The 26,571-nt window shown below is 40.1% G+C and overlaps 1 protein-coding gene across 1 annotated transcript in view; it reads left to right on the top strand.

Moving 5' to 3' along the window:
- The first annotated feature begins 6,800 nt into the window (after positions 1 to 6,800).
- Positions 6,801 to 26,571, top strand: part of LOC140737662 (uncharacterized) — a 43,135-nt gene continuing 23,364 nt past the window's right edge. The window contains exons 1-4 of the mRNA XM_073064188.1: positions 6,801 to 7,282; positions 11,945 to 12,059; positions 22,158 to 22,312; positions 25,594 to 25,723. Coding sequence (XP_072920289.1) covers positions 6,983 to 7,282; positions 11,945 to 12,059; positions 22,158 to 22,312; positions 25,594 to 25,723 — 700 coding nt within the window. The 5' untranslated portion in view covers positions 6,801 to 6,982. The remainder of the gene's footprint in view (positions 7,283 to 11,944; positions 12,060 to 22,157; positions 22,313 to 25,593; positions 25,724 to 26,571) is intronic.

Below are 26,571 nucleotides of genomic sequence, written 5' to 3'. Positions count from 1 at the left end.
TTGTTTACAATTGAATTCCAGTTCTTACTTAGAGCGAGACCTTCAACTTTGTTAAAATTCTTTCCCACTAGTTTTATTGCAATGGCTTACTTCACCAGGCGGTCCCAAAAACCATTGGTAGTTTTATGCCACCAAAGTCAGTCCTACGGCCATTGCGCATGTAATGTTCTGCTACTGCCGATTTCTCCGGGTAACTCAAACAGATGCGCCGCCAAGCAACACGTACAACAAGCTGGAGGATCTCAGCAGGTCGGACAACATCCGTGGAAACGAGCAGTCAATGTTTCGGGCCGAGGCCCTTCGTCGTACACCTCCTGTGCTCCTTGATGCAGGTTTCCACTGTGCATCCTGTCTGGCCAAAATACACTGCTCCAGATTCACAGGAACTGCTGTAAACATCAGCCGTCCTGAGTTGCAGGTCATCTTTGACCTGCATAAGCTGTGATTTGAGCTTCTTTATGGGTTGTGGATGGTATTAATTTAGTACTTCTTCAGGATGCTGGAGATCCTTCCAGAAACTGTGGAAATATAAGGGAGACAGGCGGTAGCAGCACGATCCTCCTCGTTGTTAGGGTTCCTTGTTTTACCATCGGCCCTTTTAACAATGATGAAGGTTTCACTCCAAGTATGAACTGGGACAGTGGAAACTTGATTGATGAGGACTAACCAATCAGGAGGGATAGAAAATGGGAGAATAACTCCCATCGGATTAGGCATGCCAAGGCATCATCCGTGATGAAGATAGCAGAGTTTTTCATTGAAACGTCAATTAAAATATATACTTGTACCTGGCTGGAAGCTTGAGAAGAGTTTATTCATCATATTTGCCAGGAAAGTACTAGATCTGTTTTCACCATAGAACCTGTTTGAAGAAACCTCCCCAGATGACAAGACCATCAAATGTGCAAAAAAAAGGAACAAAATCATGCAAACAACAAAAAGTGAACAAATAACACACAGAACATTAAACATCAAACTGCAGAATCCCCAGAAGTGATTACACAGTCACAAGCTGCCAAGGTGAGCGAAGCCGGTCCAGGAGCCGATGGGTGCAGCCACAGTCACCGGGTGATTCAGTTCAGCTCCGTGTCAGTGGTTACAAGCCTCAGCTGCAAATCCAGCTCTGCACTGAAGCAAAGGCACCAAGATACATTGAGAAAATTTGTGTCGCAATTTAAAATAGGAAAGAGAGGCACACATTTTGGGGTGTCCTGTTCGGTGAGAATTTGATGGAATGTTTGTTACACCACTCAGTGTTATCAAAATGATGACAAACCCTTTAGCTCTCATTTGCACCTTTTCAGAAAATAACAAGTGATCAATAAATGCTAGTAGTCAGCATGTAAAGTACAGTGAGTATCTTGACAGGCACCTCACAGACTCAGTGATAAAGGTTTTCTTAATTTGGGGCATCACTGGGAAGTGGAATTGCTAAGGTAATAAATAACTGGAACCAGTTAGGGTCATAGAGTATTAGAAAAGTACAGTACAGAAACAGGCCCCTTGGACCATCCAGTGTGTGCTGAGCTATTTAAACTACCTACTCCTATCAACCTGCATTGGGACCAAAGCCCTCCATACCCCTACCATCCATGTACCTATTCAAACTTCTCTTAAATATCGAAATAGGACTCACACCTGCTCGTTAATGCAAATATCTAATTAGACAAACATGTGGCAGCAACTTAGTGCATAAAAGCATGTAGACATGGTCAAGAGGTTCAGACCAGATGTCAGAATTGGGAAGAAATGTGATTGAAATGACTTTGATTGTTGGTGCCAGATGGGGTGGTTTGAGTATTTCAAAAATTGCTGATCTCTTGGGATTTTCACGCACTACAGTCTCTAGCATATTCAGAGAGTGGTATGAAAAACAAAAAAATAAAACTAGTGAGCAGCAGTTCTGTGGGCAAACATGCCTTGGTAATGAGAGAGGGCAGAGGAAGAATAGTTGGTTCAAGCTGACAGGAAGGTGACAGTAACTCGAATAACCACACATTACAACAGTGACATGCAGAAGTGTATCTCTGAACACACATCTTATCAAACCTTGAAGTGGATGGACTACAGCAGCAGAAGACCATGAACACACACTCAGTGCCATCTAATAAAGTGGCCACTATGTGTATTTTCTATGTTTTATTGATTGACTCAAGAAAAACTAAGAGTTTCACTTCATGATTGATTGCAAGTTGCTTTGCAAGCACTTACATCTGCATGAAATAATGAGTTTTGAACACAAAGGATAACATTATGTAGTTTTTATCAGAACAGTTTAGAAAATGTGTTTTTATAAAGGGAGGTGCCTTAATGTGTTCTAAAAATCATCAATTTGTTGTGAAAGGCGGTGATGAAATGACAAAAAGGAGAAAGAGGTAACTAATCATACACTTATGAGAACCATCTTACAAAATGACAGTTTTAAAGTTTATCTATTCCATATTGACATGCCTAGTAAGAATTTATTTCAAACTATGCTTTAAGAACCACACCAGGACTGGAGTCAGCTACCAGTGTTAATTATTTAGTATTAGTGTCATAGATTCATAGAAAAGTACAGCACAGAAACAGGCTCTTCAGCCCATATACAGTAGTCCCATCTGAACCATTTAAACTGTCTGCTCCCATCGACCTGCACCAAGACCACAGCCCTCCATCCATGTACCTATCCAAACTTCTCTTAAACATTGAAATCAAACTCACATACACCACTTGCACTGGTAGCTCACTCCTCGTTCTCACGACCCTCTGAGTGAAGAAGTTTCCCCTCGTGTTCTCCTTAAACTTCTCACCTTTCACCCTTAAACCATGACCTCTAGTTGTAGTCCCACCCAACCTCAGTGAAAAAAACCTGCTTGCATTTACCTGATCTATACCCCTCATAATTTTGTATACCCTATCAATTCTCCTCTCAATCTTCTACATTTGAGGAAATAAAGTTATATATAAAGATAAAATAACCAGTTTAATCTTTCCATAAAATTCAGGTCCTACTGACTGGGCAATATCATTGTAAATTTTTTTCTGCTGTCTTTCATCCTTATTTACATCTTCCCTGCGGGTAGGTGACCAAAACTGCATATGGTACTCCAAATTGGGCCTCACCAATGTCTTATATCTATCAAATGGTGAAAGGCCTTGATAGAGTGGATGTGGAGAGAATGATTCCTTTGAGAGGTGAGTTTCTGACCAGAGGACACAGCCTCAGAATGGAGGGCATCCTTTTAGAATGGAGATGAGGAGGAATTTCTTTAGCCAGAGAGTGGTGCATCTGTGGAATTCTTTACCACTGACAGCTGTGGAGGTCAAGTCTTCATGTATAATTAAGGCAGAGATTGATACATTCTTCATTGGTCAGGGCAAGAGGAGATATGGTGAGAAGGCAGGAGATTGGGGCTGAGAGGAAAACTGGATCAGCCATGATGAAATGGTGGAACAGACTCAAAGGGCCATGTATAGACGTCCTGAAACGGGAAGTGTAGAATAAACAGTTCAGCCAGTTGTCAAGTGAAGCAGCAGGGAGCTTCGAGATTTGACTGGAAATCCTTGTGCATGATTACTGAGAAGACAAGAGGACAGCTGGTCGGATAGCTACAAGAACTGGACCACTGATGCACACAGTGGATGTTGGAGATCAGACATGAAAACATCATGTGGACCAGATACTGGATGCTCAATTGAAGAACACATTTGAGTTGACTCCATCCAACAAGACACTTTACAGTTTCTGGACTTACCTCTCAATGATGATGTTACTGACAGCAACATGACACTGGAAACCAAAAATGTTGTCTTAGGCAAGACACTCACCAAACCTGGTGCCACTTCACGGTTCCAGAGGTGCTATCCTGAAAGAAACAGAGCTTCACCCAATAGACTGAACCTTTAGAACTGTGAAGTTAGTTATGGACTGTTATTGTGGAAGTATGTTTATTTGAAATATGGGTTTATGAAAGGGAAATTGAATGCTTTGTGCATATACAGTTTATGTTGCATTAATCTAAAGGGGGAGAAAGTTTAATGTATGGATCTATTTCTTTTAGATAGATAGATAGATAGATAGATACTTTATTCATCCCCATGGGGAAATTCAACTTTTTTTCCAATGTCCCATACACTTGTTGTAGCAAAACTAATTACATACAATACTTAACTCAGTAAAAAAATATGATATGCATCTAAATCACTATCTCAAAAAGCATTAATAATAGCTTTTAAAAAGTTCTTAAGTCCTGGCGGTAGAATTGTAAAGCCTAATGGCATTGGGGAGTATTGACCTCTTCATCCTGTCTGAGGAGCATTGCATCGATAGTAACCTGTCGCTGAAACTGCTTCTCTGTCTCTGGATGGTGCTATGTAGAGGATGTTCAGAGTTATCCATAATTGACCGTAGCCTACTCAGCGCCCTTCGCTCAGCTACCGATGTTAAACTCTCCAGTACTTTGCCCACGACAGAGCCCGCCTTCCTTACCAGCTTATTAAGACGTGAGGTGTCCCTCTTCTTAATGCTTCTTCCCCAACACGCCACCACAAAGAAGAGGGCGCTCTCCACAACTGACCTATAGAACATCTTCAGCATCTCACTACAGACATTGAATGATGCCAACCTTCTTAGGAAGTACAGTCGACTCTGTGCCTTCCTGCACAAGGCATCTGTGTTGGCAGTCCAGTCTAGCTTCTCGTTTAACTGTACTCCCAGATACTTGTAGGTCTTAACCTGCTCCACACATTCTCCATTAATGATCACTGGCTCCATATGAGGCCTAGATCTCCTAAAGTCCACCACCATCTCCTTGGTCTTGGTGATATTGAGACGCAGGTAGTTTGAGTTGCACCATATCACAAAGTCCTGTATCAGTTTCCTATACTCCTCCTCCTGTCCATTCCTGACACACCCCACTATGGCCATGTCATCAGCGAACTTCTGCACATGGCAGGACTCCGAGTTATATTGGAAGTCAGATGTGTACAGGGTGAACAGGACCGGAGAGAGTACGGTTCCCTGCGGCGCCCCTGTGCTGCTTACCACCGTGTCAGACCTACAGTCTCCCAACCGCACATACTGAGGTCTATCTGTCAAGTAGTCCACTATCCAATCCACCATGTGAGAGTCTACTCCCATCTCCGTTAGTTTGTGCCTTAAGATCTTGGGCTGGATGGTGTTAAAGGCACTAGAGAAGTCAAGGAATGTAATCCTCACAGCACAACTGACCCCATCTAGGTGAGAGAGTGATTTGTGCAGCAATGTCCCCCCTTAGCACTATATTGATCTATTGCCTGTGCTTACACTATTGTATACACATGTGCATTGTTCTCTCTCTCTCACTGAAATGTAATTACACTAGTTAAAGCCATCTCTCATGAGCGTGCCTTTATTTAATTGACAGGTGGCTGTGTACAGACACAATATACGGAACTGTATAAAAGACTAAGTCACATATATATAGCTAGAGTGTCTAAGTACTATAGTAATTTTATGTATGGCACTGTACTTCTGTACTTTTCACGACATATGCGAGTGATGATAAACCTGTTTCTGATATGTGTCTCTATCATGGGTTGAGAGTAGGAAGGTGAATCATAGTTGGGAAAAGAGGAAGGGAGAGGGGAGAAAGTGGGAAGCACTGGAGAGCCATTCTGTAATGATCAATAAACCAATTGTTTGGAACTAAATATCTGGTGTCTCAGGGCTGGGTGTGTCTGCACCTGTGCCAACCCCCTGCCCCGGCACTTCCTCTCTGCCACCTGTCCCACACCCATCTCGCTGCTTTCCACCCGCACCATTCCCAATATCTTTTGCTCCTACCAGATTAACAAACTCACTCCCGCTTCACTTTGACAAATACAGTAAGTTGCATAAATCTTAGGACCCCTAGCTATATATATGTGATAATAAATTTACCTTGAACTTTGACTCTAGTAAATAAAAATGAGGCCACTCTTGCACAAAAGTGAGCAGAAAGAGACAATGTAACTGTTTTCAGTTCTTATCTGACAGGATCTGGATTCAAAATTTCAGAGTCATTGTCACCTTATGAGCCGGTAGAAATATTCTCTTCCTTCTCCTGTGAAGTTATAAAAGGGTTTGCACCTGAACACAAATCTCAATCCTTAATGAGGAGCAGATATATCCTAATATAGCTCCCAAACATTTCCAAAATTTAATTTTATAGGCGCAAGGAATTCAAATTGCAATTTAGTTCTCATTGACCAAAAATGTTCTATCTTTTTCTATATATAACATAATGTCTGGTTTTGTAATGAGTCACTGACTGGCAAAAGTCTCTGAATTCCACACCAGTTCAATGCCATTAATTATATGAACTGAAATGAAAATAGGAATTGCTTATTGCTTCTCTCCATTATACAACCCATTTTAATGCAAAGCCTTTTAAGAAAAGTCAAGATCTCAAACAATCAATTAGACGATTGAATATTATAGGTTATTGAAAATTACTTCATTTACCTTTGCAATACGTAATTCGGTGGATAAATTTCCTGTACATTTAATAGCTGCTAAAAAGTCAACCATGCATTTCCCACCTTGGGAATTGCCTGATATGATTACCACATGCTTCCATTTAGGAAAGTTCCACATTAGTCACAACTTCTCACTCTCGACTGAATTTTTCATACTTGAACAGAAACAGACCTATTCCAAGAGTTATATGAAAAACTAATACCGAAGAAGTGACTCAAGGGAGCTATCAATTATGGATTGACATAATCCATGAAAGTCTACCTCCTTGTTTGAATCTGTTATACTAATGAAGAAGTCACACTTCATTTGAGTAATGTGAACCACTTTTCTTCATACTTTTTACTGATCACAGCTGAGAGATTATATCACTGGCTGGTCTCCGCTTCCTGTACCAGGAGCTGACAGGAGTATAAAGCTGTGTGCCTGGTGCAGAACTCGAAGGGATTGTATTTGTCTGGAGGATAGAACTGGCACCTTGCTGCTGGCTCCAACCTATAGAATATGCCGCTGAAGTCTTTTGAATGCTGGTCCCTGCTCTTTTTCTTCTTCCTTCCATTTTGCCTATGCCAGGAAGAATACTCGGAGGTGAGCGTGAACATTATTGCAAACTTGACAAAAGTAGTTGAGAACAATGACACTTCCAGGTATTTAAAGAGCCAACAGACCGAAGCTAAGAACCACCCAAATCGGGTAGATTCCAGACCATCAGCAGCTGCCAAGACAGAAAAAAACCAAAAAAAGCCGAAAAGAAAAAAAATTGAAACTAAGGTGATAGAACAGCCAACTTCTGTTAGCATCCAGGTACTCAGATCTGATTTTATATGCAAAGATAGTTGCAAGCCTGAGGCTATTTGACTTCGCTTTGCTTAAACTGAAATGCATTGAATTTTAGGATAATAAATGTTCGTCGAAATTTTGTTAACACTTGCATTTCTTGTATCCTGAATTTCCACAAAGACTTCTGCTCAGAAAAAAAGCATCATCTTTATATATTATTTGCTTTAAGACCACTTGCTAGATTGCTTATAAAATCAAATCAAATAATTAATTAAATAAAATCCTGATTAGATTGAATAGTCATTTAAACTTTAATTAATTCTTTATAGAAGTATAATTTGAGTACATACTTTTCCTATTTGGGGCAGGAAAATATTAAATATATTTTTCCTCCTAACTACTCTGTTAAATTTGTTATGCTTGCTTATGAGGTCAATTTTTGAAATTTTGATAAATGTTCGAATTAAAAATAATTATCCATTCACAGCCTCAGTTTGAAACAATTTATATGATAAAGTGCAATGTTTGTTTAATCAAATCAAAATAATATCAGGCTATGAATACTTCAAAAAATGGTAAAGGTATCAAACGCTGCTATACCAGTTCTTAAAAAGTTCAGCTATGTTGCTATCTAATATTTTTTCTCTGCTTAAGTTGTCTTAATGACATTTTTAAAAAGATAATACTGCGGCGATTTAGCACACAAGGGTCTCTGTTGAACAATGATTCCTGCAAACACTGTTCAATTGTTAAGATATAAAATATGCAAATTGTGTTAGCTGAAAAATTACGCAGATATATTGCCATTAGCCAACATGATCTTGTCTCAGTAAAATATAATTGCACTTCATTCAATAAAATGTTATTCTAATCCTAGTCTTCAGCATGAACCTACATATAAAATATTGATTTGAATCAATACTCTATTTTGCTCAAGAAGGTCAAACAATTCTGAGGAAGGCCATTCTGCTGCTTTTAAATGTATTGGAGCTATTTCTATTTCACGTTGCTTCGTATTCTTTGACACTTATCTTCCTGAAGTCAATATAATTCCCACTGAAGGGGTGTAATTCAATTGGCTATATCATTTAATCAGGGTAATATTTTTCCTATGAGTACTATTGTCACAATGATTGCCGAGTTTTAATTACTCCCTAACTGTAATGAAGATAACATTAAACATGGCATCACTGATGTTGTCTGCTTATTTGTAAATAAAAATTGGGTTAAATATCTGTCATAAGTTTATCTGATATGAAATGGCAATGAAGAGAAACTAATATAATTGTGAACCCTTAATGCATTCAATTGATTTATCAGATGTCTATTACACTTACAGATGTGCTTATAGAGTCATAGAGTTTTACACCATTGAATTGGGCTATTTGGCCCATCATATGGTTGTTGACTATCACACTTATCGAAAAGACATTAAAGCCATAAGACATAGAAGCGGAATTAGGTCATTTGGCCCATTGAGTCTCCTCTGCCACTTGATCATGGCTGATTTATGCATTATCCCTCTCAACCCTATTCTTCTGCTTTCTCCCCATAGCCTTTGACACCTTTACTAATCAAGAACCTATCAACCTCTGGTTTAAATATACCCAATGACTTGGCCTCCATAGCCGTACCTGGCAATGAATTCCACAGATTCACTACCCTCTGGATAAAGAAATTCTTCTCCATCTCTGTTCTAAAGAGATGTCCTTCCGCCATGAGGTTTCGCCTTGCGCTTCCAAACTCTGCCACTTTTGGAACATCCTCTGCATGTCCACTCCACTGATCCCACTAGCCTACATTAATTCCATATCCCTCTATGCCCTGTTCGTCTGAGCACTGGTCCATACAACTTGCTTGGGGAAAGTAACTAGTTTTAAGTCTGGTGGTCCCGGCATAGATGTTACGTAGCCTCCTCCCTGATGGGGATTAAATGTCAAACCATATACAGAAAGGGAAACAGAGGGAAAATAAGTTTGGATTAATACCCAGACAAAGAACGAAAAAAAAAGATTAAATCAAGGACATCTTCAACTCGCAATCCCTGAAAAAATAGTGACATTCATCATTGAGGACCCCCTTCACCAAGGACATGCCCTCTTCTCAGTGCTACCAACAGGTAAGGAGACACAGGAAGCTGAAGGTTCACACTCACCAATTCAGGAACAGCTCTTTCTCTTTGCCATCAGTTTTCAGAATGGATATTGGACAAAAGTAGCAAGACACTATCTTGCTACTTTTTTCCCTCTCTTTTTGCACTACTTATTTAATTTAGCATTTGAATATACATACCTACATATATTCTTCTTATGGAAACTTACAGTTTTTATTATGTATTGCAATGTACTGTTGCCACATACCAACAAATTTCATGACATATACAATGATATTAAATCTGATTCTGAGTCAGATTTATGATTTTTTAATTTAATTCAGAAATTCACAGCAGAATGAAAATTCACACTTTGAACTGTTCACATTCTGGGGCACTGTGGCTAACTGAACATTGACTTTGAAAGGGCACTTCCAGAATTATCTACAGGAGTTAACTGTTTTTGAGGCAAACTGAAGGTGTAAACGTAGGAACTTGCTGAAACAAATGAAGTCAGTAAATGTTTGAAATGCTTAGATCAGAGAGCACTTAAGAGAAATAGAGTCAATGTTGAGGTCAATGACCTTTGAAATTCCTGGGAAAGCATAAAGACAAGTTGGCATCAATATAACACAAACAGCAAGCTAATAGCAGGGCAGTCTCCTTTTACTTGTAATAAGTTGCTGGCCAACTTATACATTCACACAAGCAAATATTGTACCTACACTGTTTCTGCAGCAAATTCTGGCAATGTGCATTAACATACCGACATACACTCAGTTTGTAGTCAGCCTTCCCACTTTATTTTACTCATAACATCACGGCAGCTGCGGTTCGATGCTGTCATCCATAACCAGAACAAACATCAATTACAATATTTTTTATGATTATCCTATTGAACATAGATAGCTCAGGTTTAAATCTGCATTCTCCCAGATATTTATTCAGCTTAATTTAATAAATAACTCTGGTAGCCTCCGCACTCCGCTTTTTATGGCAGAATACTGACAGAATTTCAGTGAATTAAATATATTTCCTGCCTTGGCAGGGTGAGAAAAAAACAAGTCATCATTGCTTGTCATAGCTGGGGCTAAGCATTTGCTCCTTTCTGTTATCACTGGAACTGCACACTGTTCTAAGAGGAGCAAAGAGAATACACCATGCACTTCTGCTGCTGTAGCCCATCCAAAGCTTTGACAAGTTGTGCATTCAGAGATGCTCTTCTGCACATCATTGTTGTAAGGTGTGGTTATTTGAGTTACTGTCACCTTCCTGCCAGCTTGACCCAGCCTGGACATTCTCTCTGATATCTCTGAATACAAAGGCATTTTGGCCCACAGAAATGCATCTCACTGGATGTTTTCTTTTTGTTTCTCACACCACTCTCTGCAAACTCTAGAGACTATTGGGTGTGAAAATCCCAGGAGATCAGCAGTTTTTGAGATACTTAAACCACCCCGTCCAGAATCAACAACCATTTCACGGTCAAAGCCAGTTGGATCACATTTCTTCCCCATTCTGACGTTTGGTCTGAACAATATCATAACCGTTTGCCAATGTCTGCATGTTTTTATGCAATGAGTTGCTGCCACATGATTGGCAGATTAGCTATTTGCATTAGCGAGCAGTTGTACAGGTGCATCTAATAAAGTGGCGACTGAGAGTTGATACAAATTAGGAGGAGGCTACTCATCCTTTCAGGTCTGTTCCAGCATTTAATAAAACCATAGTATGCTAGTAATGTCAACTCTTCAGTCCTGTCAGTACTCCTTCTCCCCTTCACTTCTTAACAATTTATCAGCTTTGCCATAAAATATTCAAAAACTCTGCTTCCACTGCCCTCGGATGAATTGTTCCAAGAGTCTTCTGAGAGAAAAGAATTCACTTTAACTCTACCTTCACAGAGCTACCCTGCATTTTGAATTGTGTCATAAGACCATAAGACATAGAAGCAGAAGTAGACCATTCGGTCCATTGAGTTTTCTCCACCATTCCATCGTGGCTGATTTACTTTCCCTCTCAACCCCATTCTCCCCATAACCTATAATGCCCTTACTAATCAAGGGTCTATTTACCTTTGCTTTAAAAATACCTAATGACTTGACCTCCACAGTTATTTGTGATCATGAGTTCCACAGATTCACCATCCTCTGGCGAGAAAGATTCCTCCTTATCTCTATTCTAACGGGCATCCTACTTTTCTGAGGCTGTGCCCTCTGGTCCTAGACACACCCACTATAAGAAACATCCTCTCCACATCCACTCTATCTAGGTCTTTCAATATTCGATGGGTTTCAATGAGATCCCTTCTCATGCCTCTGAACTCCAACAAGTACTGACCCAGAATTATCAAACATTTCATCTAATTCTAGACTTGATCTTTGTCAGTATAACGTAGTGTTGATGCAACTCACCACCATGATCAATCACCAAGAGATGTGATGCACCTCCTTGAGAATCACAATAAAACAAATCATATACAGAAACTTGTTATCCTAAAATCAGATCAGTTGTCTAGTGTGATGTTTCTACCATTAATTTAAGCTGTTACTGAAGTAAACTTGCAAATTAAAAATGAACTTTCTCTTTTTGAGGAACAACATGAGGTTGTGGATAGGCCTTCTCGTTTAGAATGTACCCATTGCTGTTACCGAGGAGAGCCTGGTCCTCGGGGTTGGCCTGGTCCCCCTGGTCAGTCTGGAATTCCAGGTGAGTTCTTCATTCCACCTTGTTCAGCTATAGACTTATTAAATAAATGCTCAAATTCCTAACTAAACTAATCCCTTCTGCCCACACAATGTCCATATCTTTCCACATCCAGAGGGAGACATGAGTAACTCTAAATTATTTGGGATTACCATATCAGAGGATATGTCTTTGGACAAGTATGTAAGTATCATTACAAAAAAGGCGTGACAAAGCATCTATTTTCTTATAAGTCTGCATAGATTCTGCACATCATCTAAAACTTTGACAAACTTCTATAGATGCACAGTGCAAAGTACCCCGACTGCTTGCATCATGGCCTGGTGTAGAAACACTAACGTCCAAAAATGGAAAATTCTACCGAAAGTGGTGGACGCAGCCCGACCTATCACAGGCAAAGCCATCCCCACCACTGAGCAAGCTTACAAGGAATGAGAAAGCAGCATCCATTACCATGGACCCTCATCATCCAGCTTAGAAGGCACATGGAGTTCAGAAAAAAAGGTTAGAAAAATTCAGGGCTATGCGGGTAGGGAAATTCCAGGTAGCTTCTCGAGTAGGTTACATGGTCAGCACAACATTGTGAGCCAAAGGGCCTGTAAAGTGCTGTACATTTCTATGTTTTACTCCTACTATCATTGACCAGGGAGGTACAGGAGCCTTAGTAGGCTCACCACTAAGTTCAGGAACAGTTATTACCTTACAGCCTGAACTAGCATGGAGAACTTCACTCACCTCAAGTCCGAACTGATTCCGTAATGTACAGACTTGATTTTGAGGACTCTATGAGTCATGTTCTCACTACCTATCTGTCGACCAATTTATTTATCTATCTATCTGTTTGTTTATTTATTTATGGCACAATATGTCTTCTTTTACATTTTGCTTTCTTTGACAGTCTTTGATAGTACATTGTTTTCATAAATTTTATTGTATTTCTTTAATTCCCTGTAAATGCCTGCAAGAAAATGGATCTCAAGGTAGTGTATGGTGATGTACTATATACTGTACATCCTCTGACTATGATAAATCCACTTTGACTTTGAGATTCTGCATAGTCATATGTCTATCCATTAGCTTCTTAAACACCCCTATCGTATTTGCTCCGTTTCTTAAACACCCCTATTGGCAAACACCATTCAAACTGGACGTTCAATTACCACAAGAATACAAGATGGATCAGCATCATAATCTTATAAGCATTCAAGGAAGGACAACACATACTGGCCTTGCCAGCAATGCCCACAATCTAAAAGTGAATAAAAATTTTGAAAAGAAATAAAATTACACAGTATTTGACTGTGAGAATTTGATTGCATTTGTTAGCTTGCAGATAGGTCAATGTGAAGTAAGAATTATACTTTATTTCTTTCTTTAGACAAGATGGAGAGTCTGATATATGCAATTTCTTTTAACAAATATTTTCAAGTTAATATTCACACCTATCATCTTTTTGTGCAAATTAAAGAAACTGAGCGGTGGCATTGAAATTAACCAGAGATTTTTAACAATAACAACAGGTACCATGTATTTACAGAATGAAAACATTATTGAAAACATGCACAACTTCTGACATTTGTTAAAAAAGCAGACTGAACCTTTAGCATTGTAGTAGTTACGTGACTAGACAGACAATCCATAGACCTAGGTTAATAGTCTAGACAGAGCATGAAATTGAATCGTGCAAAGCTTGCAATCGTAAATTGAGGATCTGAACATAGTTTTACAAAATTGGGAAGAAAAGCAAGTACAGGTAAAAGTAACCACAAAGCTGTCAAATACAATGTAAAATCCTGTAGGATTATGAAAGTTTTTCAGGAATGTGAACTTCCACCCTTATCCACTCTGAATTGTATTAACACTTCCTTAACCAAATGCGACTGACTTTTAACCGCGTTATGAAATGACTTAGTGGCTTAGTAAATGCCTTCTGAAATCACCTAGTAGATGTGGAAAGAAGATCTGCTCAACCACAGATAGGCATAAAACCCTTGTCCCATCAGCAACACCATCCATGAATTGAATTTCTACTTTAATTAGCACTAATTTATCCTGCTTGAATTAACTTTTATCTTAACATATACAAGTTGGATGTATGTATTAAACAACTGTTATTGCTGGTAATCTGACCTCTGATTATCTAAACAGATTGGAATGGTCTGTTTTCTTAAACAAAGTAATACACAATTTAGTGTTCTATGTTCCCTTCACACTGGGTGATAGAAAAATGAAAAGTTATGTAGGAGGGAAGAATTAGATTGATCTTGTAGTGAGTTAACAGGTCAGCAGAACATCACGGGCCAAAAGGCCTGTAATGTTCTATGTTTTATGTTCTAATAATTTTATGGTCAATGTTCCCGCATTTTACATGCTGGACTGCACAATGATAAACAGAATTGGAATTAATTTATTATTGTCACGTACTGAGATACAGTGAAAAGCTGGACTTGCATACTGTTTATACAGATTAATTCATTACACAGTGCATTGAGCTAGAACAAGGTAAAACAATAATAGAGTGCAGAATAAAGTGTAACAACTACAGAGAAAGTCAGAATCCCACCCTGCAAAAACTCATTTCAGGGCGGTAGCACCATCAATTTGCAGGAGACTCCCAGGAGAGGTGGGATGTCTGCAATAGAGTAGCTCCTTAGCAGCTAGCCAGCTAGTTTAAATAATGTTAGCTATGCTAATGAACGAATGACACCTGTTAAACTCACCTCAACATGTCTTTTAAATTTTAACCCACCACGGACAATAGAAAAGTCACTCTTGCAAACAGTGCAGTGAGCAACACTGTCATTATTTTTGACCCCTATTAGGCAGGGGTACACTGTTGTGTAGTCTGGGGTGAAGTACGTTTTAAATTTTATTTGTTTTTGGAACACTCTGCCATGGTGCATTCGTTTCTCTCTCTCTCTCTCTCTCTCTCTCTCTCTCTCTCTCTCTCTCTCTCTCTCTCTCTCTCTCTCTCTCTCGCTCTCTCCTCTCTCTCCTCTCTCCTCTCTCTCCCCTCTCTCTCCCCCCCAGGATATTGTTTATGATTTTTGGGCATCAGGGAGACTGCTATCCCGCTATCAATATGCGGGAGACTCCTAGAATTTCCAGGAGAGGTGGGATCTCTGGAAAGTGCAGTGCAGGTAAACAATAATACTAAGTTTCAATATTATTGTGGGGTAAAATGTGAGGTCAACAGTGTGTCTTATCGTACGAGGAAACCATTTAATGCTCTTATAAAAACAGGTCAGAGCTGTCCTTGAGCCTGATGGTATGTGCTTTCAGGTTTTTCTATCTTTTCTGCTTGATGGAAGGGGGAGAAGAGAGAACGTCCACAGTGGATAGGGTTAAAGTTCAGGGTCTGTGAGTCTTTGAGTCTACTGGGGAAGTCGGAGGCCTGGTGTCTGCGAGTCCACACCTTCAGTGGAGGCTGAGACCTGGGGACAGCCTGTCCTGGGGTTGGGGGTTCGATGTGAAGGAGGAAAGGGGCTTGCTTTGCTGTTGTTTAGTTTTGATGCCGTTGTTGTTGCTGTTCATTGTTGTTCCTCCGAGCATTTACTTATTTAACAGTACAGCACACAATAGGCCTTTCTGGCCCTTTGAGCCACACCACCCCTTAACTCCAATTAACCCGAACCTAATGGGTCAATTTACAATGACCAATTAACCTATCTGGTATGCTTTTGGACTGTCGGAGAAAACCGGAACTCCCAGGGAAAACCCATGCATTCCACAGAGAGGACATATTGGGACTCCTTACAGAACAGTGCTGGAATTGAATTCTGAATTCCAGGACACCCTGAGCTGGAACAACATTGTGCCAGTCTCTATGCTACATGGTGCATTGTGCTACATGTTATGTTCTGCAGCTCCAAAACATAAAACTAACTGAAAGAAAGCAGCAGAGCCAGGAATAACATGAGTTCACTTCAGTTTTTCTGTTTAGCGAGGCACGCACTTACGATGTGGTGGCACGGTAATGTATGCCGTTCACGTATTTTTACATATAAACTGTAAAGAATTATTTTTACAAACAAAGAATGCTTAATCAAACAACATATTTACAATATTACTGAAATATTAAACACACAACACTACGTTGGTAACCGAATGTGTGGCAACACTTGCAGGGATGTAGCACCATAAGACATAGGAACAGAATTAGGCCATTCAGCCCATCGATTCTGCACTGACATTCCATCATGGCTGACCCAGATCCCACTCAATCTCATACACCTGCCTTCTCGCCATATCCTATGATGCCCTGACTGATCAGGAAATAATTAATTTCCACCTTAAATATACCCATGGACTTGGCCTCCACTGCAGTCTGTGGCGGAGCATTCCACAGATTCATTACTCTCCAGCTAAAAAAAAATTCTTCCTTACCTCTGTTCTAAAAGGTTTTCCCCTCAATTTTGAGACTGTGCCCTTTAGTTCTGGATATCCGAACCACAGGAAACATCCTCCACACATCCACCCTACCTAGTCCTTTCAACATTCAGTTGGTTTCAATGGGATCCCTCCTGCATTCTTCTAAATTCCAGTGAGTACAGGCCCAAAGCTGCCAAATGCTTCTCATATATTAACCCCTTCATTCCCAAAACCATCCTCGTGAACCTCCTCTGGACCCTCTCCAATGACAACACATCACTTCTGAGATATGGGGCCCAAAACTATTGACAATACTCCAAGTGTGGCCTGACTAGTGTCATATAAAGGCTCAGCATTATCTCCTTGTTTTTATATTCTATTCCCCTTAAAATAAATGCGAACATTGCATTTGCCTTCTTTACCACAGTCTCAACCTGTAGATTAACTTTTGTGAGTCTTGTACGAAGATGCCTAAGTCCCTCTGCACCTCTGATGTTTGAAACTTCTCTCCATTTAGATAATAGTCCACTCTATTGTTCCTTTATCAAAATGCATTATCAAATATTTCCCAACGCTCTTTTCCATCTGCCACTTTTTTGCTTATTCTTCCAATTTGTCTAAGTCCTGCTGCAATTGCATTGCTTCATCAGCACTACCTACCCCTGCACCTATCTTTGTATCATCCGCAAACTTTGACACAAGGCCATCAATACTATTATCTAAATCATTGACAAACAATGTGAAAAGTAGTGGTCCTAATACTAACTCCCAAGAAACACCACTACTCGCTGGCAGCCAATCAGAAAAGGCCCCTTTTATTCCCACTTGCTGCCTCCTGCCAGCCAGCCATTCCTCTATCCATGCCAGTACATTTCCTGTAACGCCATAGGACTTTATCTTGTTAAGCAGCTTGATGTGTGGCACCTTATCAAATGCCTTCTGAGAATCCAAGTAAACAACATCCACTGTCTCTCCTTTGTCCACCCTGCTTGGTATTTCCTCAAAGATTTGTCAGGCAAGATTTCCCTTTACAGAAACCAAGCTGACGTGACTTATTTTATCATTAGTCTCCAAGTACCTCAAAACCTCATCCTTAATAATAGACTTCAACTCTTTCCCAACATTGAGGTTAGGCTAACTGGCCATTAATTTCCTTTCTTTTGCTGTCCTCCCTTCTTAAATTGTGGAGTGACATCTGAAATCCTCCAGATTCAGATGTCACTCCAGAATCTAGTGATACTTGAAAGATCATTTGACATTTCTTTGTCCCCCATACTACCTCATTGGCATCATTTTCCAGTGGTCCAATATCATCTCTCACCTTTTTACTCTTTATATAACTAAAAACTTTTGGTATCCTGCTTTATATTATTGGCTAGTCTATCCTCATATTTCAAATTTTCCCTTCTTATAGCTTTTTATTTGTCTTTTGTTGGAATTTAAAAGCTTCCCAATCATCCAACTTTCCACTCACTTTTGCTACCTTATATGCCCTTTCCTTGGCTTTTATACAGTCCTTAACTTCCTTTGCCAGTCACGGTTCCTTACCTCTGCCATTTGAGAACTTCTTCTGTGAGACAAATCTATCCTGCGTCTTGTGAACGATTTCCAGAAACTTCAGCATCTCTGTCATCCCCGCCAATATCCTCCTCCAATCCACCTGGGCAAGCTCTACTCTCATGTCTCTGTAATTCACTTTATTTTATAGTAAAACTGATACATCCTGAGGCTGTGTTGTTTGTCAACGCAAACAATTTCAGTGTATGTTTTGATGTACATGTGCTAAGTAAATGAATCTGAACCTGAGCCACCAACTTTGGAAATTGTGTTCGAGCATCTGAAGAAAATCTGTAACCAAAAAGGATGATCGGGATCAATACTAGAGACCTGAAATATGCAGAAAATACTCAGCTTAGCAGGCAGCATCAGCAGAGAGAGAGTAAATCAGGAGTAACTTTTTCAGGTTGGAGAGTAAATGGTTAAATTCTAACGATAACTCACTGAAGGTGACTAAGGAACCATTAGACTATTGCAAAAAATTACCTATCTGCAAAGAACCAATTGCAGCTTGTTGCTTGCTTCTGTTCCTGTTGACTGCAACACAGAAGTCAGGAACACGCTGGAGATGTGTGTAAATCTGTCCTCATGCTCTTCTCTTGGACTCACCGTTGAATCCAAGGGATATTTAATAGTTTGCAGAGTGGTGGAGCCTTTTGATTTTCTAGCACACACACTGGCATGTCCAAGCAAGACCCCGTTGACCTGAAAAAGGTGACCCACTTTTAATTAATAAGCATGTAAGATATTGACAAATGCCTTACTGTTTTATAATGATCTTAAAATGATTTGATCACCAGCGGTTTTGTGAGATTTTAAATAAATACATCATTTTAAAAGTTTGTTATGAACACTTCAAAATATTTTAAGTATGTCTAATCTGCGGAGATACTTGGAAGCATTGAAAAAACCCTTTAAAACCTGTGCTGGGTTGGGAGCTTCTGCAGAGACAGCACAAAGTGTGACTTGAGATCTCAGAAGGATATTGGCTAACTTCTTTTGGTCTGGCCCAAGTGTGATCCCAGACTTACTCATAATTGACCTATCACATGGCCTGGAAAACTATTTTTCTCATGGATCTGTTAGGGATGGGCCATAAAACTGAAAATGCCAGCAATTTATGCATTTTGTAATTAGTAAACTAAAGTAATAATGTAGGAAGACCCATTTGCAGCGTCCCATATATTTGTAATTACCCAGACACAGATGCTCTCGAGAAAATTACAGTGTTGTTGAGTTGGAGTACTAGTTGTGTGAATGGGAGGGAGGAAAGGGGCTTGTTTTGCTGCTGTTGTTTTATTGCTTGCTGCATTCTGTTTTGTTGTGGTCTGTGTTGTTCTGCCAAACACTGTGCACGTGCAACATTGGCAGTAATGTGTGGCAACACTTGTGGGTTTTCCTCGGTACAACATCAGCTGCGTTGGTCATTAATGCAAATGATGTATGGTAACGTACACGTGATAAATAAATCTGAATCTAAATCTGAACAGGAAGGCTTTGAAGCCTCTGACAGAATTAGAGCAGGAAGCCCAAGGCACATCTTCAAAGGAATTTTAAAGGTTACCTGTCAAAAAATTGACTTTGTGGGTTTCGTATTAAGAATTATATAATTATAGATACCAGCATTTTGTAGTATGATCTTTAAAGCATGGACCATTCAAAAAGGATTTAGGCAAACACTTTCAACTTTGAACTTGATGGAAAATAATGTACAGGGCAAGAGGAAAAGAAATACAAACTTAAAATTATGGAAAATTCAGCAGATCCGTCATTATCTGCAAAAAATGTAACAGTCAGCTGTTGAAGGTATGGACACTCACCAAAGATAATAAGTGATTCCCTTTTCTTTGATTCTGGTCAACTTGCTGAATCTTTTTTCCCCCAACCGTTTCTGTCTTAGCTTCAGAATTCCAACATCAGAGTTTGTGTTTTTATTTTGGAAAATAATCTTTTCTGCACTTCTAAAGTAATCAAATTACTTTTTTGTGAAGGTGATCAAAATTGTACATGATACCTCAGATATCATCTCATCGGAGAGGCACAGTAGCATGGTGCTTAACATAGGGTAGTAAAGAGAGCTTTTGGTACATTGGCCTTTATAAATCAAAGTATTGAGTATAAGAGTTGGAATGTTATGGTGAGGTTGTATAAGACATTGGTGAGGCCAAATTTAGAGTATTGTGTGCAGTTTTGGTCACCGAATTACAGGAAGGATATTAATAAGGTTGAAAGAGTGCAGAGAAGGTTTACAAGGATGTTGCCGGCACTTGAGAAACTGAGTTACAGAGAAAGGTTGAATAGGTTAGGAATTTATTCCCTGGAGCGTAGAAGAATGAGGGGAGACTTGATAGAGGTGTATAAAATTATGATGGGTATAGGTAGAGTGAATGCAAGCAGGCTTTTTCCACTGAGGCTAGGGGAGAAAAAAACCATAGGACATGGGTTAAGGGTGAAAAGGGAAAAGTTTAAAGGGAACATTAGGAGGAACTTCTTCACACAGAGAGTAGTGGGAGTGTGGAATGAGCTGCCAGATGAAGTGGTGAAATGCAGGCTCACTTTTAACATTTAAGAAAAACTTGGACAGGTACATGGATGAGAGGGGTATGGAGGGATATGGTCTAGGTGCAAGTCAGTGGGACTAGGCAGAAAAATGTTTCGGCACAGCCAAGAAAGGTCATTACAGTGACCCAGGTACAACACCTGCTGCTGTTTGTAAGGAGCTTGTATGTTCTCCCCATGACCAGGTGGGTTTCCTCTGGGTGCTCCAACCAACCCTATGTTTCAAAGATGTACAGATAACGAGGTTATTTGGTCACGTGGATGTAATTAGGAGGTGTGGACTCCTTGGGTCGAAGGGCTTCTTGCTGTGTATCATCTCCAAAAAAAAATAGAATCTAGAGCCAATATAAGGATGGTAAGACACATTTTTTGGGTGGTGGGATGGAGATATGTCTTTACCAAAGGAGGTGTAAGGTGCTCCTTCCCTTTGTTAGCCTGAAGGTCACAGGTCATCCTTAGGCAAGGTGTAGCACCTGCGTAGCGCCCCCCCCCCCCCCCACCTCCTGGTCAGAGTCACGTGAAGCCATGGCAGCTGGTTCATATTGCAAGTCCTGGTTATGCGACCACTGATGCCAGGCAGACAAACTCTGAAGAGTATTGATAACGGCTGGGGTCAGCCATCTTGTAAAGTCACTGCCCAGAAGGCGGCAATGGCAAACCGCTTCTGTAGAAAAATTTGCCAAGCCAGTCATGGTCATGGCAAGTGAAAAGAATAAGAACAGCTGTGTGAGGAGGGTCTTCTCCATAAGAACAATGGACGACCATGATCACCCACATCAGATGACACAACACATAATGATGATGATGATGATGAAGGCACTTTTTCACTCAGGAGTTCAAATCCTCTGGGAACATGCTATTTTCTTCCCTATATTAAATCTATCACATGTAGTGAGTTACAGTGAAAAACTTGTTTGGCATACTGTCCAAGCAGGTCAATTCATAACAAGAGTGCATTGAAGTAGTACGAGGTAAAACAATAATTGAGTGTGGAATAGAGTGGTACAGTGCAGAGAAAGTATAGTGCTCATGGACTATAAGGTGCAAGGTCACAACAAGGTAGATTTTGAGGTCAAGAATCCATGTTATCATACTAGGGAACCATTTCGAAAGACCATGCAACATTGGAATTGAATTTGGCTATCTGGCTCATCAAATATCCTACACTATTCGATCATTATCCCTTGCAAACCCACTCTTCTGGCTTCTCCCCCTAACTTCTGACACCAACCACCAAGTAATCTTGTATCCAGTTGGCTAGTTCACCCTGGATCCCATGTGATCTCACCCACCAGACCGGCCTATTGTGTGGGACATTGTCAGAGGCCTTGCCAATGTCGTGTGGATTATGTCTACTGCCTTGCCTTCGTCAATCCTCTTGGTCACCTCTTCAAAAGAGTTGATCAAATTCATGAGGCGTGATTTTCCACGCACAAACATATTGATTAACCTTTCTTGGTTCTTGTGGCTCATTTCCACAAGTTGGGTGACTATCAATTAAATCATACAGAGTTTAGTATTTCAATCCTTGTGGGATACTTACACTGATATCATTTTTCACTACTATTCTACAAATTCACGAATAAATAAAACAATGATTTCCTGAATTAATAGGAAACCATGGAAACAATGGAAATAATGGTCTCCCAGGACGAGAGGGAACAAAAGGAGTTCAAGGAAATAAAGGTGACATGGGACCCCGAGGAGAGCGTGGAATTCAAGGAATTAAAGGAGAGAAGGGACAAGCTGGAATTCCTTCTGAACTCAAGGTAAGAATATTATTAGTGTGTTAGCAGCAGCATACTGTTTTACAATGCATAGTGTAAAACATATGCAAACTGAATCAGTTCATATACAGCTTTAAAGGGCTCTACTATCAAAAAAGGAGCATCTGGTTTACAAATAAAAATTCTCAGTTGAATTGCTCAAACCCCTGGTTATAATAGTCACTTATCTGAACAAAGGGTTGGGAGCTGAAACCTTTTACAAGGCATTGTACAAGCAATCCTTCTTTTCATAGTCATAGAATCATAGAACAGTACAGCACAGAAACAGGTCTGTTGGCCCTTCTATTCCATGCTGAACACTTAATCTGCAGCCAGACAATAGCCCTCCATACCCTTCCCATCTATGCACCCATACGAATTTCTCTTAAATGTTGAAATCGACCCTGCATCCATCACTTGCGCTGACAGCTCATTCCACATGCTCACCATTCTCTGAGTGAAGAAGTTCCCCACATGTTCCCCTTAAACATTTCACCTTTCACCCTTAGTTCATGACCCCTAGTTTTAGTCTCACCCAAGCTCAATGGAAAAAGATTGCTTGCATTTACCCTGTCTATACCTCTCATAATCTTATGTATCTCTGTCATATTTCCCCTAATTCTCCTGTGCTGTAGGGAATTAAGTTCTAACCTATTCAACCTTTCCTATAGCTCAGGTCCTCAAGTCCTGGTACCATCTTTGTAAACTTCCTCTGCACTTTTTCAATTTTATTGACTTCTTTCCCGTGAGTAGGTGACTAAAACTGTACACAATACTCCAAATTAGACCTCACCAATGTCTAGAAGACCATAAGACATAGGAGAAGAATTGGGCCATTCAGTTTGCTGCACCATTCCATCATGACTGATCCAGTCAGCCCCATACACATGCCTTCTTGCCATATCCTTTGATGCCCTGACTGATCAGGGAACGATCAACTTCCGCCTTAAATATATGCACGAACTTAGCCTCCACCGCAGTCTGTGGCAGAGCATTCCACAGATTTTCTACTTTCTGGCTAAAAAAATGCCTCTCTACCTCTGTTCTAAAAGGTCGCCACTCAATTTTAAGGTTGCACCCTCTAGTTCTGGATACCCCTTCCATAGGAAACATTCTCCCCACATCCACCTTATCTAGTCCTTTCAATATTCTATAGGTTTGAATGAGATCCCCAAGCATTTTTCTAAATTTATGTGAGTACAGGCCCAAAGCTGCCAAAGGCTCCTCATATGTTAACTCCTTCATTCCCAGAATCATCTCGTGAACCTCCTCTGGACTGATCGAATGACAATACAGCCTTTCTGAGATGAGAGGCACAAAACTGTTGACAATAATCCAAGTACAGCTAGACTAGTATCTTATAAAGGTTCAGTGTTATCTCCTTGCGTTTATGTTTATTTCCCCTTGAAATAAATGCCAACATTGCATTTGCCTTCTTCACCACAGACTCAATATGTGAATTAACTTTCTAGAAGTCTTGCACAAGGACTCACAAGTCCCTCCGCACCTCTGATGTTTGAACTTTCTCCCCGTTTAGATAATAGTCTGCCTAATATTCCTTTTACCAAAATGCATTATCTGACATTTCCCAACACTGTATTCCATCTGCCACTTTTTTGCCCATTCTTCCAATTTGTCTAAGTCCTGCTGCAATCACATTGCTTCCTCAGCACTACCTACCCCTCCACCTATCTTTGTATCGTCTGCAAACTTTGCCACAAAGTCATCAATTCTATTATCTAAATCATTGACAAACATTGACAAACAAGGGAGGGAAGATTAGGGGAGACATCAGGGGTAAGTTTTTTACACAGAGGGTTGTGAGTGCCTGGAATGAATTGCCAGGGATGGTGATGGAGGCTAAAACATTAGGGGTATTTAAGAGCCTCTTGGACAGGTACATAGATGAAAGAAAAATGGAGGGTTATGGGATAGTGTGGGTTTAGTACTTTTTTTAAAAGGATTATATGGGTTGGCACAACATGGAGGGCTGAAGGGCCTGTACTGTGCTGTAGTGTTCTATGGTTCTATGGTTCTAATGTGAAAAGTAATGGTCCCAATACTGACCCCTGACGAACACCACTAGTTGCTGGCAGCCAATCAGAAAAGGCCCCTTCTAATCTCACTCATTGCCTCCTGTCTGTCAGCCATTCTGCTAATCATGCCAGTATCTTTCTTATAACACCATAGGATTTGATCTTGTTAAGCAGCCTCATGTGAGACACCTTATCAAATGCCTTCTGAAAATCCAAATAAATGACATCCACTGCCTCTCCTATGTCCACCCTGCTTGTTAATTCCTCAAAGAATTCTAGCAGATTTGCCAGGCAAGTTTTCCCTTTACAGAAACCATGCTGACTTTGATTTATCTTATCATTAGTCTTCATGTACCCTGAAACCTAATCCTTAATTACAGACTCCAACACTTTCCCAGCCACTGAGTTTGGGCTAACTGGTCTATAATTTACTGTTTTTCATCATCCTCCCTTCTTAAATTGACACTCTGAACTGTTTGCCTTTGGCTTCTTCTCCTGCTGCTTTAAGATACTCTTACCTTTGTTCAACCCATCGCCTTTTCTCTACAACTTAAAACTTATTTATCTCTAATTAGTCCCAGCTCGAATGAAAAATCATTGAATTGAAACAGTAACCTTTTTTTTCTACTCACACATGCTATTGACCTGGTGAGTTTCTCCAGCGTTTTCTATTTTCATTCTGACATTTACAATATTTTACAATTGTATTGATATATGAGCAGAATTTCAATGTCCTTGCACAGAGAGCTGTAAGTGTTCATTATCACCGGGATGAGAGTAACTGGGTGGAGAAAGGAGGTGTAAGGTGCTCCTTCCCTCCAGTAGCCTGCAGGTCACCTTTGCGTAAGATGTAGCAGCTGCTTATCGCCTTCGATGTGGGTTACACGAAGCCATGGGAGCAGGTGGTGGATGGTCGTATGAGCAGCTGGTACATATGACAATTCCTGGTTATGTGACCACTGATGCCAGGCAGACAATCTCGGAAGATTATTGACAATGACTGGGGTCCCATGTCTTGTAAAGACACTACCCAGAAGAAGGCAATGGGAAACCACTTCTGTAGAAAAATTTGCCAAGAACAATCGTGGTCATGGAAAGATTGTGATCACTCATGTCATACAACATGGCACAAACAAATGAGAGTAACTGATAACCCTCAGTCTTAGCAATCCTAATGGCTTTAAAAAACTGTCCAATTTTATTGAATATACTTTTCTCACTTTAATTAATTCTTTTATGTTTCCATAGGTTGCTTTTATGGCTTCCATGGCAACCCATTTCACAAACCAGAACAGTGGTATCATCTTCAGCAGTGTGGAGACCAATGTTGGCAGCTACTTTGATGTCATGACCGGGAGATTTAGTGCACCTATAGCAGGTAAGTTGATGATATTGTGGTGAACTACATATACCTGTCTGGACACGCCCCCTGCTGACTGCTCCTGTGGCTCCTCCCACAGACCCCTGTATAAAGGCGATTGAGGTCTGAGCCCAGCCTCTCTGTCTCCAGGATGTAGTATGGTGGTCAACCACTGTTTGTTCCTTCTTCCAGTCAATAAAAACCAATATCTCGCCTTTACATCTCAGAGTGAGTTATTGATGGTGCATCAGATATAAAGAAATAAAGAAATAAAATAAAATTTTAGAAGAAATATATATCAGAATCAGGTTTATTATTACTGACCTACAGTCAGTGTCCACTTTATTAGGTACACCTGTACATCTGCTCATTAATCCAAATATCTAATCTGCCATTTATGTGGCAGCAACTCAATGTATAAAAGCATACAGACATAGTGAAGAGGTCCAGTTGTTGTTCAGACCAAACATCAGAATGGAAAAGAAATATGATTGTTGGTGGCTTTTTGACAAAGCTTGTGGATCATACAAAGATTGGTGGAGGGGTAGGTAGTGCTGAGGAAGCAATGTGATTGCAGCAGGACTTAGACAAACTGGAAGAATGGGCAGAGAAGTGGCAGATGGAATAGAGTGTTGGGAAATTTATGATGACATATTTTGGTAAAAGGAACAATAGTGCAGATTATATTCTAAATGGGGAGGAAATTCAAAAATTTAGAGGTGCTTAGGGAATTAGGAATCCTCATGCAAGAGTCCCAGAAGCTTTATTTGCAGTTTGAGTCTGTGGTAAAGAAGGCAAATGCAATATTGGGATTTATTTCGAGGGAATAGAATATAAAAACAAGGAAAAAATGCTGAAGCTTTAAA

The sequence above is a fragment of the Hemitrygon akajei genome, chromosome 13 (assembly GCF_048418815.1).
Source record: "Hemitrygon akajei chromosome 13, sHemAka1.3, whole genome shotgun sequence".
Taxonomy (NCBI): Eukaryota; Metazoa; Chordata; class Chondrichthyes; order Myliobatiformes; family Dasyatidae; genus Hemitrygon; species Hemitrygon akajei.
This window is presented reverse-complemented; position numbering and strand designations above follow the sequence as displayed.